The sequence below is a fragment of the Salminus brasiliensis genome, chromosome 19 (genome assembly GCF_030463535.1).
Source record: "Salminus brasiliensis chromosome 19, fSalBra1.hap2, whole genome shotgun sequence".
Lineage (NCBI taxonomy): Eukaryota > Metazoa > Chordata > Actinopteri > Characiformes > Bryconidae > Salminus > Salminus brasiliensis.
In genome coordinates, this window is record NC_132896.1 from 16,758,630 (window position 1) to 16,782,575 (window position 23,946).

Consider the following 23,946-nt stretch of genomic DNA (forward strand, 5'->3'; position numbering starts at 1 on the left):
TGGCACTTTACAGTCTGCCATTTAATCCCAATGGCACATATCATTCCCAGATACACCCTCAACCTGTTGGAAAATATGTACAGTGCTTACTTTATTGTGCATTTTTACAAGTACTTTAATACTATATCCATAGCTTGTTCACACTGTTTGAAATCGGGCGAACTGGACATAATTATGTTTGTTCAATGGACACTCATGGTTTAATAAGCTGATAGGGCCATCGTCCCACTGGCACAAATGTTAAACAGGAACAAGTGCAAACATGGCATCCCTCTTAAAGAGGAGCCACAGATATGTTTTTTATGCAAACAGTTGACTCACAGAACAGGTTTATAAAAGGTAAAGAACAGAGTGTGTGCATGACAAAGGATGACATCTTTAACCAGTAAATATAGTAAAACTCAGGAGGAGAACTGGGATTTTATAGTTCTTGTACACATGTGACATGGGCTTCCGTAGCACATATGAACTGTTCATGTCTATGTTCCAGTTACTGGGAGTTCAACTGAGTTATTCCTCACAATAAACAATTCAATGTTCACCAAAAGCTGTTGTTCCAGTTGACGAGGGATAACATGGGAAACATATGTGGTGTTATAAAGACCACATTTACTACTCTCATGCAAGTGAGGCAAATCTGGTCTGAGCAGAGAACATTATCATAACTGACATTTTAGAGAAAAGACAGGGAATAGGGCAAACTCAATTTGTTGTGTAAAATCAGCCAAAAGTTTGGACACACCTGTTTGAGAATGTCTGTTTTTCATCATCTTAATCTTAATCTTGTTTTTCATAATTAGAAATGTGACCTGGAGGCTTCAACGAGTAGTTTCTGCTAGCAGCATGTTTGTTTCGGAAAATTCAGTTGAAAAATCATCCCTGGTATCTCACCGTGATGCTGCTAGAGGGAATGGTAAAAGTGTTCAAAGTTGCATCAGTGTAAAGGGGAACTACTAGCCCAAAAAGTCAGACAGATTAATAGTATATGTTATTTCATTGTTTTTATGTCTTCCCTGTAAATTTAAAATGTGGAAAATAATAAAAAACAGCAACATATTCATTAGTAGGTGCACCCAAAGGTGCACCTGTAGCCATCACTGTCTCATGTTTAGTCCCAGATCTTTGGCAAATTCTCCAGGATTCTCCTACGGTGAGATGGGTTTGTAACTCCAGAAGCACGCAGGTCCTCCTCAGTAATTCCACTATAGAGAAGCAACATTTCAGACACATCAATGGTTAACAATTATATCAATAGTAAAGAGCTATGAGCAAATGCTCACATTGTGCTCCAGGATAAAGCCTAATTGTGGACTAAAGTTCTATGTCAAACGCTTTTCATCATTAGAAATATAATTTGTTCTAATCTTAGTCTTATTTTGGGTCTGGCAAACCAGCTCTAATTCTATGATTCTCTGCTCTACTTTTGGGAAACCGCTATCCTGCACAATTCCCTGCGCCAGTACATCGTATACAGCTCATACTGGGTTAGATAATTGGGTGATAAATTGGATCAGGTACTGAAACTGCTTTGCAATGGCTTCCCGGAGCAAAACCCAGTCTGAATGCCCAGAGCAATTTGCTCACCTGAAGTAATCCAGGTCATCCCAGCCATTGAGACTAAGGCCATGAGTGTAGCACTGCAGCCCCAAAGTACTCAGCAGTTCTCGCACTGTCTCTGGAGCACCACGTAGAACTGACACCTGTGCACACCAACATTTCAGCAATAAAGCAACATTGTAAGACTACAGAAAAATGTATGTAACAAATAGGTAGGTAGGTCAGTAAATACAGTACTGAGTAAAAGTCAAAGCCATTGTTTTGCCTAATTCTTTTACAAAATGTCTATTATGTAGACATTCTTCAGTTTTCTGCACTAGGTAAGAAGCAGAAAACATACATTCGCCAGAAAATGGCACAAAAGCCTCAACAAATCTTTCAGTCTTAGAAGTTGGAGCATTTTCTGCTTCCTCCCATCCAAGTAATCCCAAACACATTTAATGATGTTAAGGTCTGGACTGTGTTTAGGGTGTTCAGTCCATCGTTCTAAAAACACCAGCAGCTTCAGCATTTGCTTCCAGGGAGTTACATTTTCCCAGTATCCCAGTTGTTTAACTTTCTTTTGGAAGCTCCTGTTTTCACTCATTTTCAAATTCCTAATGCAAGTGGATTATCACATGTCAATCTTCTTGAAATATCTCCTGAAAAACTTACTTAATGGCCAGTTTGACTTGAAATTAAATAAATTAAGGCTGCTCTCTGACTTTTTCACAATATTGCACAACACTGTGTGATTAGATAACTAACTAAACTAACTACAACACTGTATGATCCATAATGTTTATACAGTACCTCTTTTTCCCAGCAGTAACTCGCCTCGGATGCTAAGGCATAATCATAGCCATAATGCCTTGGCTGGACAGACCTGTAGCTTGAGGGGTACTTCTTATCTGTTGGCAGAAAGTCCACCTCACTCAATGATTTGGCTATCTGTAGAGCAGTAAGTGAGTTATCCCCTGATGCTGCAGGTGGTTGTTCCACAATCCATGGAGCGGATGCCTCGCAATGAGGGACCCTTGTGGACACGTACGGGTACAGTTTTGGTCCATTGCGTACAGGCACTGGCCGCTCCTGGTGCAACCTGGAAAACTCTTTCTTAACCATCTCCTTGTGTGGCCTTTGCACATCACGTGCAAAGACTGAATGGTTCATGTGAGTAATCCCTAATTTCTTGACAGGTAATATGGACTCCTGAGTTACACTAGGCCTTTGAATTTGTGACTGGAAAGAAGGATTTGACATGCTGTTCTTTTGGTTTTGGGCAGGGTTTGATAGGTTCGGTCCAGGGAAAAGTTGGTAGGACGAAGTCGGTTGAGGTGTCAGTTGGGTTGGCCGGTCAGAAGGTGGTGTGTAAGGTGGCAGAGAGCCAGGAATCTCTATTTCTGTGAAGTCACACCTCCGGGCAGCTCTCCGGTCATGGCTGTGTCCACCTGTGACTTTAGGAAGCTGAATCGCTGAGTCCCTGATCCAAGCGCAGGGCTCCTTGGGCAAGGAGACGTCCTCTACTTTTCTCAATATGGGAACACCCTCAAACATGAAGTAGGCTGGGTTAGTGTAGCTGTTAGGAGCCACACTACGAGTAGCTGATGGACCTCTGCAATAGAGCCAGAAAGCAGAACTGTAAAAAGTCAAAAGTCAGTTGCGGAAAGTGCTATGATTGGAAAAAGACTATGTGAATGCCCAGAACACCTACTCATACATGAAGGATTTAACAGTTTCACTTCCTATGCATGTTCTATCAACAGCAAAGCAAGCTACTCACTGACTGAGAGGTGCACGAATGGGTGAAGGTGACCAAGGGCCCCTAACTGATCCCTTATCATCCTTTTCAATGCAGAACCACTCTGTAACAGGCAAATAAACACACAGTTCATGCCAAGGGGCTGTATAAATAACCCAGCTGTCTAGGGTAAAAGCCTGAGGCATACAGAGAGAGTGGCACACTCACGCTCAGCGTCCTAAAGGCCTCAGGATGCATCTGGACAAGGTCTGTTAGCAAGGAGCCAAAAGAGGAAGCCATAACAGATAAAAGAAAAAGCAGAGCAGAAACGACAGAGGAAGCAAAAGGGGAAGAGCCATGGTGGGCGCCCAGTGAGCAGGTTGAATATAAGGAAGCGATAGAGCACTAAAAAACTGATTGAAGAGCAGAAAGGACAAGAAGCTGACTCACCATAGACTCGCTCCCGGGTCCGGCGCCTGTTCGGTGGCACATAGACCTTAATTTGGCCTCGGATAGAGCCCATCTCTTCACCTCTATGGGTCAGATATGTCTCAAATGACTCCAAGGAACTGGTTATTACTGACTGCAGAGCCACACAGCATTCACCTGGAACAACACAAGTGCCTCAAAACCACAAACAAAAACACTGTCACTGTCATAAGTACATTTCTAACAATGCTGGTACACACCATATGACTCGAAGCCATCACATGACTTCACAGAAAGCAGCAAGTGCTGGTCTCGAAGATACTCCATATCTGATACAAGGGGATGAAGCTGTAGAAAGAGAAACAGGGAGAGAAAAATCAAGAGTTGTTTTTCCCAAGGCCACACAGGCTGAGCCAGTATCAGATAATTTTTTACTGTTTTCAAGCTTTGTTTGTAAATGTCAGCTACACTTTGTATTATGTGAAGATTTCATAAATAGATGAAATGGCCCAAACTCAATATAAGGCAATATTCTTAAATCAACATCAGCATTTGCTCACTCATTAACAGCATGTTTACTAGCATGTTCAGCATTTTGTGTGGTATCACTGCTCTTCTTCCTCATTCATAACAATCATTTGTGCTGATGGCATATTGCACAAATAATTAAAATTCATTCAAAAAAGCATTAAAAAAGGACTGAAGTGATCAAAGTTTCTGCTTTGTCATGTTTTAAAGTAAGTATTAATTCATCCTATATTCAGGTATAAATAATACATCATCCAGTTTGTGTCAAGCTTTGGGACTCTCTGTACATATAAACGCTTTATCTTTTACCTTGTTTTTCTTGCAACCATATTTAACAACGGCTGGATATTATTACTATGATTACTATGATTAATAGTACTTCATTATTGTCATTGTGGCACCCAATACAGTCTCTGAGCTTTGGTCATTTTTATACAATAGCTCATTAACATATTGATTTTGAGTAGCTTTTATCAAGGATATATGTAAAAATACCACAGCGGTAGAGTGGCCACACCACACTGGCCACCACCACAGTGACTTCACAAACTGGACTTCATTACCACTCCCCAACCAAATCTGGCTTTTTTTACATTAAAACTACTGTTTTATGATTCTGAGATTAGTTACAACAACATCGTTGTATATCTTCAACAATTTCTAGTTGTACAGCCAATCTTATCACTTTACTTTAATGCCTCCTAACAAACAGGCAAGCTAATGTATATATAATGACTGAACCTTGGGAAGCTGTTTTGAAGACCAGCCCAGTTTGAGGAACCCTGGCACCTCACAGCTCTGCGAGTCATTCTCCGTGGAACGGCGTGGCTCTACACAGGAAGAGGGCAAAAACAGAAAAGAAAACAAGGAACTCCTACATGTATCTTATGACCCGTTGAAAATGTAACAGAAACACGCCAGACATACAGACTTTCGAAAGCCTGCTAAGCTGATGGAAAATGGTGAACAAAAGGCACCTCCTAGACAGCGAGAGTGGAACTCAATGAAAAACTTGGCTTTGCTGGCAGTCTTTACTATGGCCTCAACAGTCTCCAGTTCAATCCAAGCCCGGTCCGAACATGAATCTAGTTGCAAGACAGAGACGGGTGCATTTGTTTAGCAAAATAGTTGTAAAACCATCACAAATGTTGTCAAGGCAGCTGTCTTTTCCAGAGCATTGCCCTATAGCATGTTGCAGAGGTTGTGAAGGTTACAGAGATTACATAGTGTGGCAGCAAAATACTTCTTAGCTGTGATTGTACAGAAAGCATCAATTACACATTATGGAGAACTAAGATGCTGTAAAGGAAATGTCCTTCAGAGAACTGCATGGTCAGCCAACTCCTGATAACCCCAGTTATTGCAAAATGAGGAACGGGGAAAGAAGAATGTACAAGAGGCTCAAACTGAAGGAGAAACCAACAGTATTAGTTTGATGCCGTTCACAAACCTTGCCTGGGGAACTGTGCAGTCACACCGACTTGAAATGTCGCAAAAACAGGAGAATGGTCACTGGTGAAGATGTCATCAGTGCAGCCTAAGATAAATGACTAGACTGATCACCATAGAACACAACACCAAAGAAATACAACAGACAGCTGAACCTTACACACACTATATGCACTATGAGTGACATTGCTGAGGAGGACAAATTGTGTAGACTTGTTCATTTTTAGAACTGCAAAACAGACAGGATATGACTTTGATGGTGGACCACAGGCCAGCGGCCTCTGCAAACATATTCTAAGAAAACCTTTGTAGTCTTTATGTTATTCATTCTGGAATGCCACTGAACTAACAGCCCAATGCTTCTTCTCCCCATATGTAAACACAAACGGACTGAATGGTTTTCAGCCTGGTAGCCATCCTATGACCATTTGTGTTATTTCTCAGAGGCTGATAGCTTGAGTTGATGCCTCTGACATTATGTTCTAAAGTTATTTTTGCCTAAAATGTGCTTATAAATAATGGTGGAGAGGTAGATGGAAACTGACTGTATAGATATACAGTATCTATACAGACATTTCATATGACATTCAGAAAAGATGTGTACATTTACTGCTGGATAGTAAATAAATGGCTTTTTTCCATTGCACACAGTGTGACCCCTGGTTCCTGTCACCACAATAGCAAAGAGTCCGTAGGTTTTCAACAGTGAAGCATTTTACCACCCACCATTAAACACCATGAATGACTTACATTCCAACAAATTATTCAGGAAAATTTTACAGAAATGTACAGTTAATCAAATTGCAAAAATATATTTAAATTGGCAACATTTTCTATTTGGCACGTTTTAAAACAAGTCCCTGGTTCATATGTTTCAGTGTTTATGTGTGGTTCTGTGAACTTTTTTAACAAAAACACCAAGTGTAGCTTGTCAATAATTGCCATAACTAAAGCTCACACAAACTAGTGTTTATCATACCATACGAAGTACAAGTGATGTACGTTTCTGGGTATGATTTCCACAAAACACGGTCACACCATGAAGGCCCATTCACTCGCACCTGAGAACAGACAGGAGAAGCAGATCAATTGATATAACTTTTTCTGCCAATGGAATAAGAAACTGTCAGTTATTAGTTACACACCAGAAATGTCTATAAATGATTTGAATAATAATATTATGTTCTCACGCCATTGAAGACGATTCCACTTGATGAGATATCAGACCATATCCATAATGTTTTGGCATATAATAATAATATGTGAGAACACTTGGGCATTAGCTTGTATGCATTTGGCTCTTATCCTAAAGAAAATTATATTCCCTTTCACTGACCTGAAACATCAGACATTCTTTATGCCTTAAAGACTGCAGCATCTGCTCCCCTTATTTAAGCACACAGGCATTACTCAATCCAATTTTAGAAGTCATGACATCTGACCTAACAGGACTGTGGCTCAACCCTGGATTGAATATGTTCCTATTTTTGAGCTTCAGGCACTGATAATTAGTATTGCTAACACTGTGTGGCCAGCAGTTCAAAACACCTGCACAGCACTACTTACATGACATACAGCTCTCCAGACTGGTGGTTAATGTCTGGCTACAGTGTAAGTGGTTTATGAGGAAAACATATGCTATATCTGGAACCATGAAGAGCTGTATACAGTATGTTCAGCCACCACCAGGGACTAATGGTCAAACATAAAAGCTTAATGTATTAAACACATTACTATGAAGTCACACTAGTAAAATGACCAACATGTCAACAAATATTTTATCTTGCTAAAAATTATGTCACAACTGAAGACTTGCGGATGCAGATCATTTTGTTTTCATTAGCAAATAATGCTTGAAACAAGAAAACTTGTCTGCCAATGGAATAAGACACTTTCAGTAGATACAGGTACTCAAAACAAGCCACCAATATTATAATTTCTTTAAAATGCATGTTATTATTACACTATTCTTAGACTAAGACACTCCCAAATACAAATATATACAAATATTAGACATTTAGACTAGATTTAAGATTAAAATTTCACTTGCAAAGATTTCATACCATATACATAATTCAACATACTACATTGTCTCTATCATTCAAACCAATTCCATTTTCTTTACATTTTTCTTTTTTTTTTGCATAATGATAATCTGGCAGCTTTATTTTACATTGTGTCAACATTTGAGGATGAACTGACCAATAGAAATAGTCTGTGTTGACTTCCATTGAAGTTCTATGTACTTCTGTACAGTTGTCATTTTGGAAGTACAAGGTTTTGCGTGGCAGATATATATAGAATTAGTGAATTTAGATGCAAGAATTGGAGCAAGTAAATCAAGACTGAGTAGTCTAACAGACTAAGGGTAACTGAAATGAGGAAAGTTCTACCCCACTGGTCTTGTATTTCTGCCATAGGTAGCAGTCTCTGGAGCCACGCTCATACCGGTAGGTGGGTGGAAATGTGATCTTCTCCTCCTCTGAGAACGGGAAAGAGCCAATATGAATTGGAAACACTGAACACAAACATCAGATTTGCTATCAGAACTGTGAAACTTTCTATCAATTTTAGTGTGGTGTTTTCTGATATTGAGATTAAAAGAGAACCATACTGAAGCTAAAGAAGGCCTTTCTTTTATGTCGCTCTCTGGTCAGCTGGTCTGCACACATGAGCTCGTCAAACTCCCGCTTTGACACATGCTTTAGAATGTCCTGCAGGAGAAAGAAGGGGAAAGATTTGAGTTCAGAAACTGAGAACAATAAATGGCATCTCACAGAGCAACACAAGGTCTGTGCTAAAGTTCAGGAGATACTGCCGTTAACAGCATAAATAATTACATTAAACTGGACTGCAAGGACATAAGCACCAATGGCAAGAAGAGCCAAACTGAAAAAGTAGCTTAGAAGCAGTAGAAGTAACTTAGGACAACTGTGTGACCTGAACATCAAGGTCCAGGCGGTAATTGAGGTCCCCACACCAGAAGAGATGTGTGAAGCGAAGACTGATGTCTACAGCACCAAGCTGCCGGTCCCCCAGGGACAGCAGTCTGAGGATATCTTGGAAGTTCTGGTTCCTCCTAAATGTATCAAAAAAATAAATCAACAATGGTTCTTGGAAATACCCACACTGTATTCATGCTGCTTACATGCCTAACAATGTAACACCACAAAGGCTCAAACTCCAGTCCTGAGGATAGCTCTATCAGACCTGATTCAACTCGATAACAAATTATCAAATTATCATCTAGATAACAAATTATCAAGATGTGTAGAGGCGCAAACTGGGAAAAACTCAGACCTGAAAAAAAGAACTATGGCATTATGTTTAACGTGGGGGCGCTGAGGGTGCTCTAGTCAGTTTGCTGTAAATGATCCAAACTTTACAGATAAAGGGGAATTTCTCATTGTGGTTTGATATGAAAAGGTTCATTGTAGAGACGCATACAACTCTGATTTCTTTACAATGAGCGTAATTTCATTTCATGACTATCCAAAATCAACAGTGAAAACACTTGTTTTATGTGCAATATTGATAATGGTAAAGTAGTAGTGAATCCAAAAATCTATTTTAGAAATTCTTTCCAAAACTAGCTAAAATTTCTAAAATATATACCGAAAAAAATCATGTAAAACAATGTAGTGTATTTGTGTCCATTTCATGTAATAAAGCTGTGTGATGTAGCTTTTAGAGCCATTCACTAATCACCACCATGATCAAAAATTAAGGCCTCCAGAACAGAGCATTTCATATTACACCACTCTGAATCTTTAAATAAACAAAAAACAAAAAAGATCACATGTATATGTAGCTTTATGACTTTTCTTTCTCAAAAAGAACACAGCAACCGTCCTTTACACTGTATGGAAATTTCATTTTGAACAGGCCAACAGAAATGCCCAACTGTATGAACTCCAGTTACACTGATTTTTTATTAATGGGAACTTTTGCATTCTTCTATGAAGATTACTATTTTAGGAAAACATGGATTTGTTTTCAGCAGCTCTAACCCCAACCACTTTTCTGTGTCTCTGCCTTCAAGACTGAAGTTTGAGTGCCTGAAGCATTAGTGTACATTCTAGGATTGTTGAATAAGCAGGAAAGGAAGTCGATTAAAAATGGCACCGGATGTTGTCTGATATGGGAAGAGTGCATGGATGTGGGTGTGGGTGAATACCGGAGTGCCTTCTCACTGCCGGATGTCAGGTGACAGTTCACAAAGCCCATGGACGTGCCATTAAAAAGGAAGGAGATGCCCACAGCCCCTTTGTTTCCTGCAAGCATTCAGACAAAACACTGTACTGCTTCTATAAACTTCAGTTGAATGGTCTGTTTCTTCTCTCTTGGCATATTTGGCTGCTGGCCATAAGGCTGAGGAGAGGAACTGAAGAAAAGGGGAGAGGGAGAGAGACAAAGAGAGAGAGAGGGGGCAAGAGCAAAAGAGAGAGAGAGAGAGAGAGAGAGAGAGAGGAAGAGAGAGAGAGAGAGGGAGAAGCCTAATGTATTTGAGACTTTGTTAGTAATGACTGTACCGAGTGTGTTCCCCAGTCCCGTCTTTACACTGGCTGTGTTTACTTGGCTGATGCGTCCCTCATGCTCAGGCCTCACGAAGACAGCCAATCTGATGTTCCAAAGACACTGCAATGCCACCTGCAGGACGTTCACACACAGCACAGGCTCAGAGGAAGCAGTTTAAAATACAGTCAAGTCTGTTAGTGGATCATTTTTGCTCTGTACACCACCTCAGCAATTTGAATTAACCCCTTTAAACCCCTTTAAACAGCCTGTGCCAACTTCTATTACCAAAGAATAGCTCCACCAGTTTCTATAGAATTCCCTGCTACTGAATATTACACCTTATTGTTTAATAAGCCTTTCTGCGTTAAAGGGTTAATGATGTTGATAGAAGTAGCAGAAAAAAATAATAAATAAATTTTGTTCATTTTGCTGCAAAACTGATTGTATTGGAGCTTCGCAGTAGAGATGAATAATAACCCAAAACATACAGCATAAGTAACTCAATAGCTTCTTAATATAAATAAATGTTTTTAATGGAGTCAAACACCTGACCACAACCCAACTGAGCATGCTTCTCACTTCCTGAAAACAAAGGCAGAAATACCCATAAACAACAAGTTATTGATGGCAGCTACTGTAAGTACCTGGCATCTCATGTGAGAAAGGCTTTTTGTGGCATCCATAGGGTCCAGACTTTAGGCAGTCACTGACAAATGTTTTGCATCCAGATAGTTAAAATACTCCCCTTTATTTATAATTATGTTAGTTTGTCTAGTTACCAGGAGGGACTATGTAACAGTGGCATTAACTGCAATATTAATGCAATATTTTTTGTTAAACCCCTTGAGTTTATCTTACCCATCCTTTAATTAATAAATTTAGGCGAGCAGCTGGTGGAACTGAACTAATCCATTTAATAGCTGAAGTTGCTAAAGTCAGCAACCAAACCTATGTTCCTATATCTGCAGTTCTATAACCATAAATAAGTATAATCATGGTACTCAAAACAAGAAAATATTTTTTTACTCCATTTCTCCATTTGTTTATTATTATGCTTAATCCACTGTTAAGAGAAAATATGTGTATATATATATTATAAATATGTATATATTAACATTATGTAACATTTTCAGTAGTTTAGGTGGAGGAAGGGCATTACGTACACTGATAATTAATCAGTCGAGATGAGGCCTCTAGTTTTGCTTGAGCACCAGCCACAGGTATCATCTTTATCCATTAGTTAGTTTGTCACTTTAGCATGCTCAGCTAACTTGTGCAGACAGTGGACAGTGTGGTCTCACTGTTATGTATTTTCCAGCTGGGGCAGTAATACAGTTGATGCGGGCAGTGCTTTGCTGCCGGGACGCATCAAGGTGCTCAGGCTGCTAGGATTCTTAAAAATGCATTTTACAGGATTTTTGTACGGAAACAAAATAATAAACACTTTCAGCAGTTTATACAGCGAGAGATAACGAATCACTTTCTTTCAATGCCACAAATAGCACTGCTTGGCATAGTTTCAGCTTTTAGATGTAACACAGATCTTCACATTCCAGGAGGCTCTCACCTGCTTGAAGTCGACCTGAGAAGCGCTCTTGAGCGTGGCTCGGATATGCTCCACCCACTCTCTCTCTCCCTGTGAATTGTCTTGAGTCCCGAGTGCGTAGATGTCATGAGGCAGTGAGGAAATGGACTCATCAGGGGTCAGTCCCAGACCACAACAGGTCACCCAGGTCTGCAGATTACGGGGTGGCGGAGATCCACCTAGAAAAATACAAAACCACACCAACAAGATTATCAACATTCTCTTTACAGTCAGACACAGAACTGAAGATATAAACACAATATGCTTTTATTTTGCAGTCTTTACAGTCTGCTTTATGAAGTGTTTGACATATACTTCAATCGAGAAGACAGGCCTACCCATGTTCCATGTGCCCACAAACACAGAAATGATGTCCGGCTCGCTTTGTTGGGAATGGGTTGTCTTCATCAGCTTCAGCAGCTGGCAGAAGGCCTCTCTTTTCTAAAGGAGACGATCACATAGTTGCATTTTCTGTATGATTGGACTGCTTTTTGAATCCCTGAAAACTGGCATGATATTGATATTAAATTATAACAGTGTAGTCTTTTTTTAAAGGTTGAATTATTTTTTTATAAGACAGCTTCACCTTTAATTGCTGGTGAGCAAACATATTGTAAATGCCACTTTGATTACTTTGCTACTAAAAACATTTTCTACTAAAAAATTAAAACTGAATATTAAATATTACTCAAAATAACATCACTATAAATCATTGTTGCTAGTGGGTTTCATTTTTTTGCGTTTATAACTGATTAATCTTTCTTAATTTATTGGCTAACCTTTAAACTCTCAAACAGCAGTTCTCGTGGAGGGTTGTGGTGATTATCAACTACCATCCTCAGCTTGGCCGGGCTGCTCTGAAACTTCACCAGCTGCAAAACTAGCATCAAAAAACATATTATGTTAGATAGCAGAGCAGCTTCAGTCCTCGATGGACTTAATCCAGCACAATTTGAAAATTTACCTGCTCAAACACACACATCTGAAACCTGATAAGATTATCTGCCTAACCCCTTAAACAAAGAAAGCATTATTACAAACTTCTACTACCAAACAATAGCCCCATGAGTTTGTACAGAAGTTTCTGTAGTTACTTTTGCTGCGTTAAGAGGTTGAACAGGTAAATCATCACACTGTGCTGTACTACAGCCCTCGAGGACCAGACCTGACCAGAATAGGGATTAGGGAACAGGTTCTGTATGAGACTGGGCCGTAACATACAGCCTAAAAAAATGGCACAAGATAAACTTACTCCTGTCGTGTGAGACAGTCTCTATTCCGAAAGCACCGATTGTCTTGTCAAAGAGGAGCACCCCATTGTCCACGTCTACAGACACTGTCTGCCTGCCGTACCTGACCACCTTCACCTGAACATGTGCAAAATTAGACAGAGACAGTGTCTCAGAGACTCACTGTTTTGAGTATGTTGGTAGCATTAACATGCGGCTCGGGTGAACAGACCTCAAATGACTGCCAAAAACGCACAGCCATTCACACCTGGCATTTTCATTGTGTCTCCAGTAAACCCATATGATTAGATTTTTGCTGGAGGAGGAGCATGGCCAACATTAATAATTAATTGATGAGATGAGGAACCTAGTTTCACTATGGCACCAGCCACAAGTATCATCTCCATCCATTATCAGTTTGTTATTGTCGCATGGTCCGCTAACTTGTGCAAAGGGTGGGTAGTGTGGTCTCACTGTTATGTATTTTCTGGCTGGGGTAGTCACACGGTTGATGTCCACGAGAACAATGTGGTCATATGTGTCTCTGACCATCTCTGAACGTTGTTCACACCTGTACTTTGTGCTGGCCACTCGGATCACCCATGATACATGTTAAAGTTAGGTGTGAACAGGGCCAGAGTCATGTTTTTTACAAATTAGCTAGATATCAGAATCTATAAGAATTCCCATGAATAACACAAGGTATATCCTTCATAGTTAGGCTAGTGGATAAGGAGGGATATCTTGCCTGAAAGCTGTGTACAGGGATGGGTTTGGTGTGGTGTTTTACAGGTGATGCTGGCTCAGGTGCAGGTACTGGCTGCACAGATAGATTGTGATTGGCCACAGCCTCTTGAAGGGCCTTAAGAACCTATAAAAGAAACGACAAATATGACAAAAAGACAAAAACTGGAGATGGAAAACGTAGGTTACGAGGACATTCAGAAACACAGCATGACTGATCTGTCTTTTTGTTGTACCCTCTTCTCCAGAGAAGACAGCAAGTTACACAGGGCAGTTATCTTGTGGAGCAGAGTATCCAAGTTATCCTCAGGACCCTTTCCCAAATTCTACAGAACAGAAGACAAGACAGCAAGTTTGTTGAATGCACACAGGTCTAAACTAGAGCTACTGCTATACTAATCTAAACTTCTCCAACAAATCTCATTAAGTAGCCCTTCCTATGTAGATATGGGGATGCTAGAGCTGGGAAAACACTGAAATGTGCATGACAGGAGTAGTCCCAAGAGTCCTAAACTCTCATTAATGAATGTACCTTTGTACCAGGGGCTTTCTTAGTCCTGGAGACCTCATATGCTCTGCATGTTTTTGTGTTTTTCATACTCTGGCTCACCTCATCAAGCACACGAGAGGCTAGTTAACTAGTTAATTCACTAATGAGTTGAATCGGGTGTGCTAGATGAGGGAATGCACAAAAATGTGCATAGTGTGTGGTCGCCAGGAGGCAAACCTGCCTTAGACTGGAATGAGAATTTAATACCTATGTAAATCACTAGATGGCGCAATTTTGCATTTACCACAGTGGAGCCCTCATTTTAAGTCCCAATATTTCTTATATTATATTAAGTAATATAAGTGGTCATTTTTACCTGGATTTTAGGGCAGGTCAAGGGGCAACTGGGATGGTCAAACACTTTAGCCAGAGTCTCCAGACTGGACATGGTCTGATCAATCTCACTGCCGGAGGCAAAATCAAAAATCCATATTTTCTTTAATACAAGTGAATAAACATCAGCACCTTTACAGCTACAGGTAACTGCATTAAAGGTGAGAGCTCAGTGGGTTATTGGGAAACTGGCATTTTAACATGTCATTTGGTGATGCAGGCAGTGATGTGGTACCTGTGCAGCCTATGGCAGGTGGTGGAGAGGAGTCGCTGGAGGAAGTGCAGCCCTGAACCTCCTTTCCTCAAACTCTCCAGATCCAGAGTTACATCACCATGCAAGTACTCACTCAGCAGTGCTACCATTTCAGAGGCCACACTGTTGAAAAAAAGTTACCACACCACATTCAGTCACTCACCAGATAAAGTCAACAGTATTGCTTTTTTTATTTGAATGATATGAATGTCCAACTTGTGGACTGCATCTCACTGCAACCACACACAAAACAATTTTCAGGGTATTATTTGAGTCTTTTTATAAGATTAGTAGCTACTTTTTTATCTTGAAAGGCAATACAAAATTTCACAATTAAATATTACAAAATTACCATCTTATTTCCAACAATTGTTTTCTACAGCTAAAAATACTCAACCATGCCTTGTTAATTCATGAATCTGGCATAAAGAATTTCACTTCACTGAGGCTCAGTGGTACCTCAGCGATTATAGCTCGGGGCTATTGGTGAAAGGGTTCTAGGTTCGATACCCGGGCTCAGCAAGCTGCCACTGTTGGCCCCTTGAGCAAGGTCTTTCACCATCTCTGCTCCCCGGGCACTGGAGTTGGCTGCCCACCGCTGGAGGTGTGTGTGCTTACTGACCCTAGTTCACTGGTGTGTGTGTGTGTTCACTACCACAGATGGGTCAAATGCCGAGGACACATTTCACTGTACATAGCCGCAATTTTTGGTTTCATGCTACGTCTCATAAGATTTCATCAGTGAACAACTGACTAAGCTTGAATATACACTAAAAAAAAAATATGAAGGGCATAAATAAGATGTTTGACTGTTGAAACATTGTTATTAAGACTTGACTGCAGTTCCACTGTTCCACAGCCCAATGCTACTATTTCCCTTTGGGAATGGTAAACTTACACTAACATGCAGCTGCTGCAGTGTCCTATTCCACTGGCAAAGCTTTTCTACTGTGGGTTATACAAGATGTGTGTACATGCCATTGAACCCTTAATTAAAACAACATTACTTTTAGAAATCAGCCAAACAAAGTTAAACTCTCAGCTTGGCTGACTTGTTCTGTACTTCACTAAAATTCTAGAATTCCAGAATTCTAGTGTGTCTGAATGGGTGTGAAGTGGATCCAAACACAAAACACAAGTTGGACTTGACTTACTACTTTAAACTAAGTGTCACCTGGGTGTGGTGATGTCCTGCAGTCTCTGCAGCAGTAACTGAGGAGCTGCAGTTTGGGATGAAGAAGGAGACTGGCCTGCAGAGGGCGCTGAAGCCGCAGGAGGAGAGACAGGCATGGGGCTCCGCACTGACCCCTGAGCCGCCTTCTCATCATCTCCATCTGCAAGGTACACATTATAAAAGCCACAATGACAGATTTGTAAATCTTTTTACCAAACGCATCTACTCCAACAAGCCGTGAGCCAAACAAGCAAGGGCTTCGATTCTGCTCTTTACAAACATTGCAAACATAAAGAAGCTTTCTAGAGCGTTGAAATATGATTAGGAAACGTTTCTTTTTGGAAATCCCAGAGGCTGTCTGTAGGCAGCAGTCTACTTTATTTAAAGGTGTTTTTGGCATCACAACACATATACTAGCTATTAGAAAGTCGCAGAACCGCCCATTTGTTCAGTAGTCCGCTGGTAGTGCGGCATGGCCTGGTTTTCTGATTTAGCCTTCTTAGCAATGACTTTCTTACTGTCACCTGACCCTTTCAAACCTGCAGCCTCTTCTCTTCACAGCTGAGACTTGGCCCAATGTTAAGCTGAGCTATGTTTCAAATGTTAAGTCGTCTATCACACAAGCTGCTGACTCTCAGAAACTGGTCTTCTGAAGCTGCTGAGGATTTAAGTGTGTCACACCTCTTTCTGTACCAGATCTCTTTTCTCTCTTTTCCGAGAGCAGCTTAAAGGTGTAGAAACCTGTACTTACAACAACCTGGATTTATCTGTAATACCTCTGAAGGATTATTATCACTTATCAGTTATAATGGTATTTCTATGTTCATTGCCCTTGTTAATGGCCTTTTTCTAGTCATTCTGACAGCAATCCAGATGTGCTCTTAGACGTTCTCTAAATAATGCTGTAGAGAGTGCAGCAACACAGTCCAGTGTTCCAGCAATGCTTTTATACAGATAAAAGATTTGTAAGTAATCAAAATCGTTTGGATGTTCAAACTGCTTGCATCATTTTTAGAGCTTAATTTACTTCAATTGTTACAAACCAGCTGGAAGTTGGTTCGTAGCAATCCAAGGATTTATTTCCTGAAAAAAGGAACAAATTATTAGTAGTCATTCTGATAATAATTTGTAATTCAGTGACGATTTAATGAAGATTTCTTCAAAATAAGAAAGATTCCCAGCATTTAGAAGCATAGGAGAGAGAAAAAGTCTGTAGTTTTAGTAGATCCAAAACACTCTGATTCACTGAGCAGTGTGGTTATGGAAGATCTACCATATAAAACCAATAATCTTTTATATGGAATGTGCAAGCAGTCATGTGTCTGTGTGTATGTGTGTCTTACCAGAGCTCTCATCAGCCGTTTCTGTCTCGCGTCCTACTGGATAAAGTAGTGGGGTCACGAGGCCTTTATGAGGTTGCTGGTATCCCAAAACTAAATCCCCAAGCGAACGGAAACAGTTCACCTGCACTCCCTGCGTGGTCTAAAAGAATAAAACAGCAAGTGTGAGGAGTGGACATAATGAATATTAACTGATAAACAAGGAGCTGTTAAATCAAAAATGAGTATAAGTTTGTTGACTTGATAAAAACAAACAATCAATTTAACCAAACAGTGTTTATCCCAGTCACGGTTTATCATTCATCACCATGGTGGTTAATATAGGAGTGTAAAACAAATATTACAAGATTTGTATAAAAATGTGATGCAAAGGGACCTTTTTATTTAACCTCTTAAACAGCCTATGGTCTGCTGGCAGGCTGCATGTGTTAGTACAAGCCTCTATTACCAGTGAATAGCCCCACCAGTTTGTAGAGAAGATCATGTAGTTACGCAGCAATACACCTTAGTATGTTATAAGCCTTTGTGCAATAAGGGGTTAACTTTGCTACTGTTTATCACATTTATTATTTAACATCAGTCCTTTGTGTTACGTCTTCTGCTCAAGGCAAACAGACAAGCAGAGAGCTGGGCAGCACTTTCTGACTGGCATTTATCGTTGAGAAGCCAAAGTAACAAAAATGTTAAACGTTGAATAAATCAAATAATTATTTTTTTTTAGCAAAGCATTTCATAATATAACACTTTGCAGGTGTTATATTCACCTGCAATCTCCTCTGTTCTTAGCAGAAATGTGTTATTTCTATTTGTCTTTTTATATGAACTCAAATGTTTATTGTTCTTATTTCAAATTCTCATGCCTTTTTATTGACTCTATTTTTAGAGCCCATTTTCATTGATTTATTTTTTGCTACATCCTGCCGTTACACACATGAAAACACACACACACATACACAGTCATGACTCATAATGACAAAACGCACTTAGATGTCAAACAACAGAGATGAATTTCCCCCTCACACAAGCACACAAACACATCATGATTAGATCCAGTTCTGACTTTTTTGAACATTCATTTTTTTCAAGGCACTGACCAAAAAGCTAGTAGTTGTGTTGGTATGACTGGAAGATGTTCAAAATGTTCAGTTCTAAAGCAACAGCTTCTCAGGAATGTAAAGAATTTTCTTAATGAGAACAATAAAAAGGCCATTCTGGTACACAGCAGCACATTATATAAACCTTCAGGTCAAGAGCACTTTCAACAAATTTCAACAGGCAGTGTCACAAATCAGCTTTACCAAAATCCACATCTGAGCCCCTACTGATTAAGCCACTCTCTCAGAGCTGGAGCAAGAGGAAGAAACCTTGAGAGGAACCAAGACTCAAAAGAGGAACCCGTCTTTCTCTGTTCGACAACACACAGCAAAACAAGAGCACAATCAGAGCAATCAGAAAAGCCAATGAAGCAATGACTAATGAATCTACAATAATTCATGAATTACTGAAATAAGAAATAAAGAAATTAAATGATATATCATTATGTATGTATGTAATGATGTATTCATTAAATCATCAATAAGGTCCATAAATGATATGAGGACATATCGGTATGAATAAGTAATTTACTTCATTAGTTACGTACTTTTATTTACATATACACTTGGACAGTAAAAGAACATTTCTTAGAAAGTCGTGGTCAAAATGCAGGGTATGCCATGCTATGGCACAGGTGGGTTAAGGAACCCAGGATTGGTTACCTGCAAACAACGCCTCCAGTGCCCCATGTACTTACAGTACATAAAGTCAATTCAGTATTAGTGTTATTTGCAATAACTTTACGTAGTCAAAGTAAAAGTTCTCAAATTGAAGCACCTCCTGTGACCAGCCATCTATAAAATAAAATAAGTCCCAAAATACAGAACCCCTAGAAATCAGAAGTAACTTCAGAGAAAAGGTGAGTGGGTAGTGTTAATCCCTCCCCCCTTCCCCCTTCCCCCTCTCTTCACTCTGATGGGATGCAGCTAGAAGCAAGGGTTTGATAGAGAGCAATAGATGTTACTGTAACTACATTACAGCATGATGGAATCGGGCCTATTTTCCTGCAACTGCCAGCAGGCTTGAACAAATATTTTTTTCTTGGCAGAAAGTCAGTCTGTCCAGTAGAATATCTGAATGTCTATATGCATCACGCATCCTCTACACTCCTACACTCGCTCCCATACACATACACATATATGAATTGCCATACAAAGCCACATCGGACAGCAGCGTTGCAACTAAAACATGCAGTTTCCTGAAGGGCTACTTTTTTAGTTGCAGACTGTGCTCTCCTAGCATGGTAGAAGAAACCATTTTGGCAGATTGAGTCCACATTAGCTGCCAGAAAATCTTCAAATAGTAGCATTTTTTCCTCCAGACGGGAAGAAAAGAGCCGTCTTGAAAAGCGATTAAAAGGAAAGAAAGGAGCAGTGGGAGAGGCTGGATATTCGGAAAATGTCTGCCTCCTCAGTCAAATGAACAGACAAAACAGCTCCTGCTCCTACTTTTAAAGACAGAAGCGACCACAAAGCAATACTCACAGAAAATGAGAACGCATGTGTGTGCATTTGTTTTTATTGCATAGTGGGGTCCGCCATTCATTAGCACACTTGGCATTAAAGGGACCAGAAACACAGTGTGGTTGGTCCCCACACCATTTTTTCATCACACTTCATCAGAAGCCTTAAAAAGGCCAAGCTGGTGTGTTTTTCCTTGAAGTACCTTACAAAGAAATAAAAACCTTCAGAGTGTGTGTGTGTGTATATGTATGTACTGGTGTGCATATGTGTGTGTGTGTGTGTGTGTGCGTGTCTGTGATTGATTAAAGTCAGAAATGCTCTTATTGGTTTTGTGGTGTTTTATTTCTGCGACTGTTGTGTTTGCCTCAGCGTGTCTTTAATAAAGAGCAGCAACAGAATGCCAAAAGACCTCCGGTTCAGATACATACATCTCTGTTCCAAACAGGATCAAAGCTCTGCGAGGAATATCTGCAAAACCTATACACAAATAAACTTGTTCACATGCCATCATGCACTAATACGCATGCACAGTCACACTCTCACAAAGTGACCATTCCAGCCATTCTGCAATGGATACTACATGTGGGTGTTGGAGGAATCTGTGTGAAACACATAATTTACTCAGAGAGCCACTGAGGTCATTCTGCAAACATGCCGCTACACAGAGCCACACACACACACAACAACACACACACAAACACAACAAGCACCGCTGCCACCATAGTAATAACCAGAACATGTTGGGAGTACAAGAACTACACTGTTCCTCTTGCCATACGTCAGCTCTTCCTGCTTAAAGAATTGAAAGCAGCTAAAGGTCACAATTATGCAAACAACACTGCAAACACTCACCGTCACTAAAAAGAAAGTTAAATGTATTTCTATGAGTAAATAATCACAATAATAATAGCAATAATAAATACTTTATATGACACACTTTCTCACTAATGCTGTGACTTTAGAGAGGCATTAGTAACTGAATTTTAATGCGTAATGCGTAGGAATGTGTCAGAGCAACATATTTTGGTCACTGCTAAATGATAAATGTTGTAAAAGTATTTCGGCAAGAGGAATTATCTTTTTTTACATACCTACACATCTAAAAGTATTTTTTAAGTGTTATTTGTAAGACAGGGTGCATATATGTGTCTTTACCCTACAGGTGGGTTCAACTGTAAAAAACGAGTTGTAAGAGCTGCTAAAAAAAGTCATAAATGAAACAAACACAAGTAATTCACTGAAATTGAAGGTTGTTTGAATTATGTGAGTCTTTAGACTAAAATGCTACCTAGATTATTATCAGCAAAATGAATATGAGCAGTAAAGAAAAGTGAAAAACAAAAAGTCCTTTTTTTGATGAGTAAAAAGACCTCCTTTGAATATATAAGGGAATAACTCTCACTGGTGTGTAAACTTAGGGGGCTTAGTTACAGTATGTTAAAGCTATCCCCAGTCTCGCTCTTACTGTGAACTTAGGTGTGAATTATCCGATTCCTGCACATAACTAATCAAAAACACAACACCAAACAAATTACTTTTAAATAAATTCTGAAATGAAGTATATACACAGATGAGTATATACATATACACATATATACACACACACACACTATATATATATATATATATATATATATATATATATATATATATATATATATAGATAGATAGATAGATAGATAGATAGACAGACAGACAGACAGATAGATAGATCACATGGCTGTTTGACAGGTAACATGTATGGAAATATGTTCAGCTTGAAATTGGGCATGTTACATTTTACCCTACGCCAGTTTGTGTCCCTTTCTCCTTTCGTCCAAACGTGAAGTTATGAAAGTTGAACCAGGGTTTCAACATCTTTGAAACAGTTGTAACGGACCAACACAGGTAAAGTTGTGAAGATGATGAATAGCATGAAATCAGTTTTTATTGATACTGTCGTTTGCTGAAGGCTCACATACAGCTGAAGTATCAAAATAGAAGTATGTGTGCAGTGGTTTCATTGTTGTGGATTATTGACATCTAAAGCAGCTGCTGTGGCTAATAAAGTGCTCTCTCACCTGGACAGCCAGCAGTCCGTCTGCATCAGGAAGGATGCGGTAAGTATGAACGTGGCGCTGGAACCTGCAAAGATGACAGACGTTCTCTTTAAGGGAAGGGAAGGGAAACTACATGACCAAGAGCATTACCACTAAGCTCACACAACAATGGAACTGTGAAAACCAACAACCCTGGGAGCCTGACAACCTATTTATGTGACCACATTAACACATCAAGGTACAAACTAGCAGAGCGAGCAGCATGTTCTGGCTGATGCCACGCAGCATAGTGACCCAGTTACTAGCCTTTGTGACCTTCATCTGCCATCCAGTTATTTCTGTCTCTTGTTTTCCCAGTCTTCGTCAGAGCACAAATGAACCAGAAAATTGCAGCCATTCAGGCATTCTCTTTGGCTGCACAGGCAAGTCAGGCTTCTGTGGGACAGATTTAAAATGCTGTGAATTTTACAAAGCACAAATAAAGAAAACAAAGAGCAGAGATGTGGTGGAAAGAGGATGTGAATTATGTAAGGTGGCCATGAATAAAAAAAAAAAGACAAACAGAATGAGAGAGGGAGAGAAACTGAGAGAGAGAGAGAGAGAGAGAGAGAGAGAGAGAGAGAGAGAGAGAGAGAGAGAGCATGAAAGAGGGGGAGAGCAAAAAAAAAGCAGTGAGAGCTGCAGGGCTCAGCCTTCAGGAATGTTGCTGGCGGAGAGCAGAGAGAGAGCGAGAGAGAGAGAGAGAGAGAGAGAGAGAGAGAAAGCCGTGTGGTCACTGGAGCTCACTTGCTCTTCCAGCGTCCAGAGGGAGGAAGGGGGCGTCTGGAGCCTGAACCATTCTGACCTACTGAGGGCCAAGGAGGGCTTAAATTGGCACCAGCAGCAGAAAAGTGACAGAATTCTAAAACAGTGGATCCCAATACTACAGCCAGGAGAACCACTGCGCTTTCTCTAGCCTACCACCACATTCACTTCAACTCAGGAGGAACTTTAAACCATACCATACATCCAGCAATATATTAGGCGCTGTTGTGGGCAAGTATGGGCAAGACCACAGTGGGCATAGTAAAATGAACCTACGTGTCGAATTCTGAGCTACTGAGGTTTATATCGCTATATAAATGAAACACAAGTCTAGCCTTATTGTTGGACGCACTGCAATCATTGCTGAGCTGAACACGATTCAGATCTATAAGCCCTAACTATTAATTGATTGACTGAAGTATGAAGTATATTCCTATTCATGCATTAGCTTGCTTAAAAAGGTAGCTTGTGATAGAAACCAAATTAAAATCTTTGAATTCTTAGCTTTTATGTCAAAGTTCTTTACACTAAAACAATGCTTCTGTTTCATTAAGAAAATGAGACTAAAAATAATGTATTAAATAACATATTGCTACACATTCCTTGTGTAATATTGTACCAAAATAGGCCTTCACATGTTGCTGGAGACTATCTAACCCTTCACACTCATTAGGAATAAAGATTTATGAATATGTATGATTATAACAAAAAAATGAGAATGCCCACATGCCCTCCCATCATCTTTTCAATGGAACAATGTGACATTTAACACGGGTATCAGTCGGGTAACATTTTCTTTATAAACCATCCAAGAGAGTTTAAACATTTAAAAAAGGTGTTTTGAGTCCAGGGGATCTTAAAGAAACCCCTAATGAAAGATAAGAAGGAGAAGAAAAAATGTCAGCCCTTTTGGCACCTTTATAAGCTGAGTAGGAAACAAGCTAAATCTGCAAGCTAGAGGCACTAAAGTACCAAAAGCGGTGACTAGCATTGTAGAACTACCACAACCTTCTCACAGGCAGATGTTTATAGAAACCTTATGTGTTGGCCAGAGAGAGGAACTGCTAAAACACAAGCTAAAACACAGGATGCTGAACGACTGGATCATGTAGTAGCTTGCACGTGGTTCTGTTAAC

At 39.9% G+C, this 23,946-nt stretch overlaps 1 protein-coding gene across 2 annotated transcripts in view; it reads right to left on the reverse strand.

Moving 5' to 3' along the window:
* inppl1b (inositol polyphosphate phosphatase-like 1b) overlaps positions 1-23,946 on the reverse strand; it is a 26,038-nt gene continuing 2,092 nt past the window's right edge. Inside the window, exons 2-27 of one of the 2 annotated variants that reach the window (XM_072664264.1) lie at positions 22,028-22,091; positions 17,413-17,551; positions 16,070-16,229; positions 14,878-15,018; positions 14,626-14,713; positions 13,996-14,085; positions 13,764-13,886; positions 13,039-13,153; positions 12,566-12,666; positions 12,125-12,227; positions 11,769-11,965; positions 10,216-10,333; positions 9,861-9,957; positions 8,624-8,762; positions 8,298-8,397; positions 8,077-8,165; positions 6,663-6,744; positions 5,685-5,771; positions 5,212-5,319; positions 4,976-5,064; positions 3,967-4,054; positions 3,728-3,883; positions 3,320-3,401; positions 2,350-3,151; positions 1,585-1,700; positions 1-1,202 (exon numbers count right to left, since the gene is read on the reverse strand). In XM_072664264.1, the coding sequence (XP_072520365.1) occupies positions 1,109-1,202; positions 1,585-1,700; positions 2,350-3,151; positions 3,320-3,401; positions 3,728-3,883; positions 3,967-4,054; positions 4,976-5,064; positions 5,212-5,319; positions 5,685-5,771; positions 6,663-6,744; positions 8,077-8,165; positions 8,298-8,397; positions 8,624-8,762; positions 9,861-9,957; positions 10,216-10,333; positions 11,769-11,965; positions 12,125-12,227; positions 12,566-12,666; positions 13,039-13,153; positions 13,764-13,886; positions 13,996-14,085; positions 14,626-14,713; positions 14,878-15,018; positions 16,070-16,229; positions 17,413-17,551; positions 22,028-22,091 (3,568 nt within the window). In that variant the 3' untranslated portion in view covers positions 1-1,108. Of the gene's footprint in view, positions 1,203-1,584; positions 1,701-2,349; positions 3,152-3,319; positions 3,402-3,727; positions 3,884-3,966; positions 4,055-4,975; positions 5,065-5,211; positions 5,320-5,684; positions 5,772-6,662; positions 6,745-8,076; positions 8,166-8,297; positions 8,398-8,623; positions 8,763-9,860; positions 9,958-10,215; positions 10,334-11,768; positions 11,966-12,124; positions 12,228-12,565; positions 12,667-13,038; positions 13,154-13,763; positions 13,887-13,995; positions 14,086-14,625; positions 14,714-14,877; positions 15,019-16,069; positions 16,230-17,412; positions 17,552-22,027; positions 22,092-23,946 lie in introns of those variants that run through there. The other variant, XM_072664265.1, reaches the window with a different exon arrangement.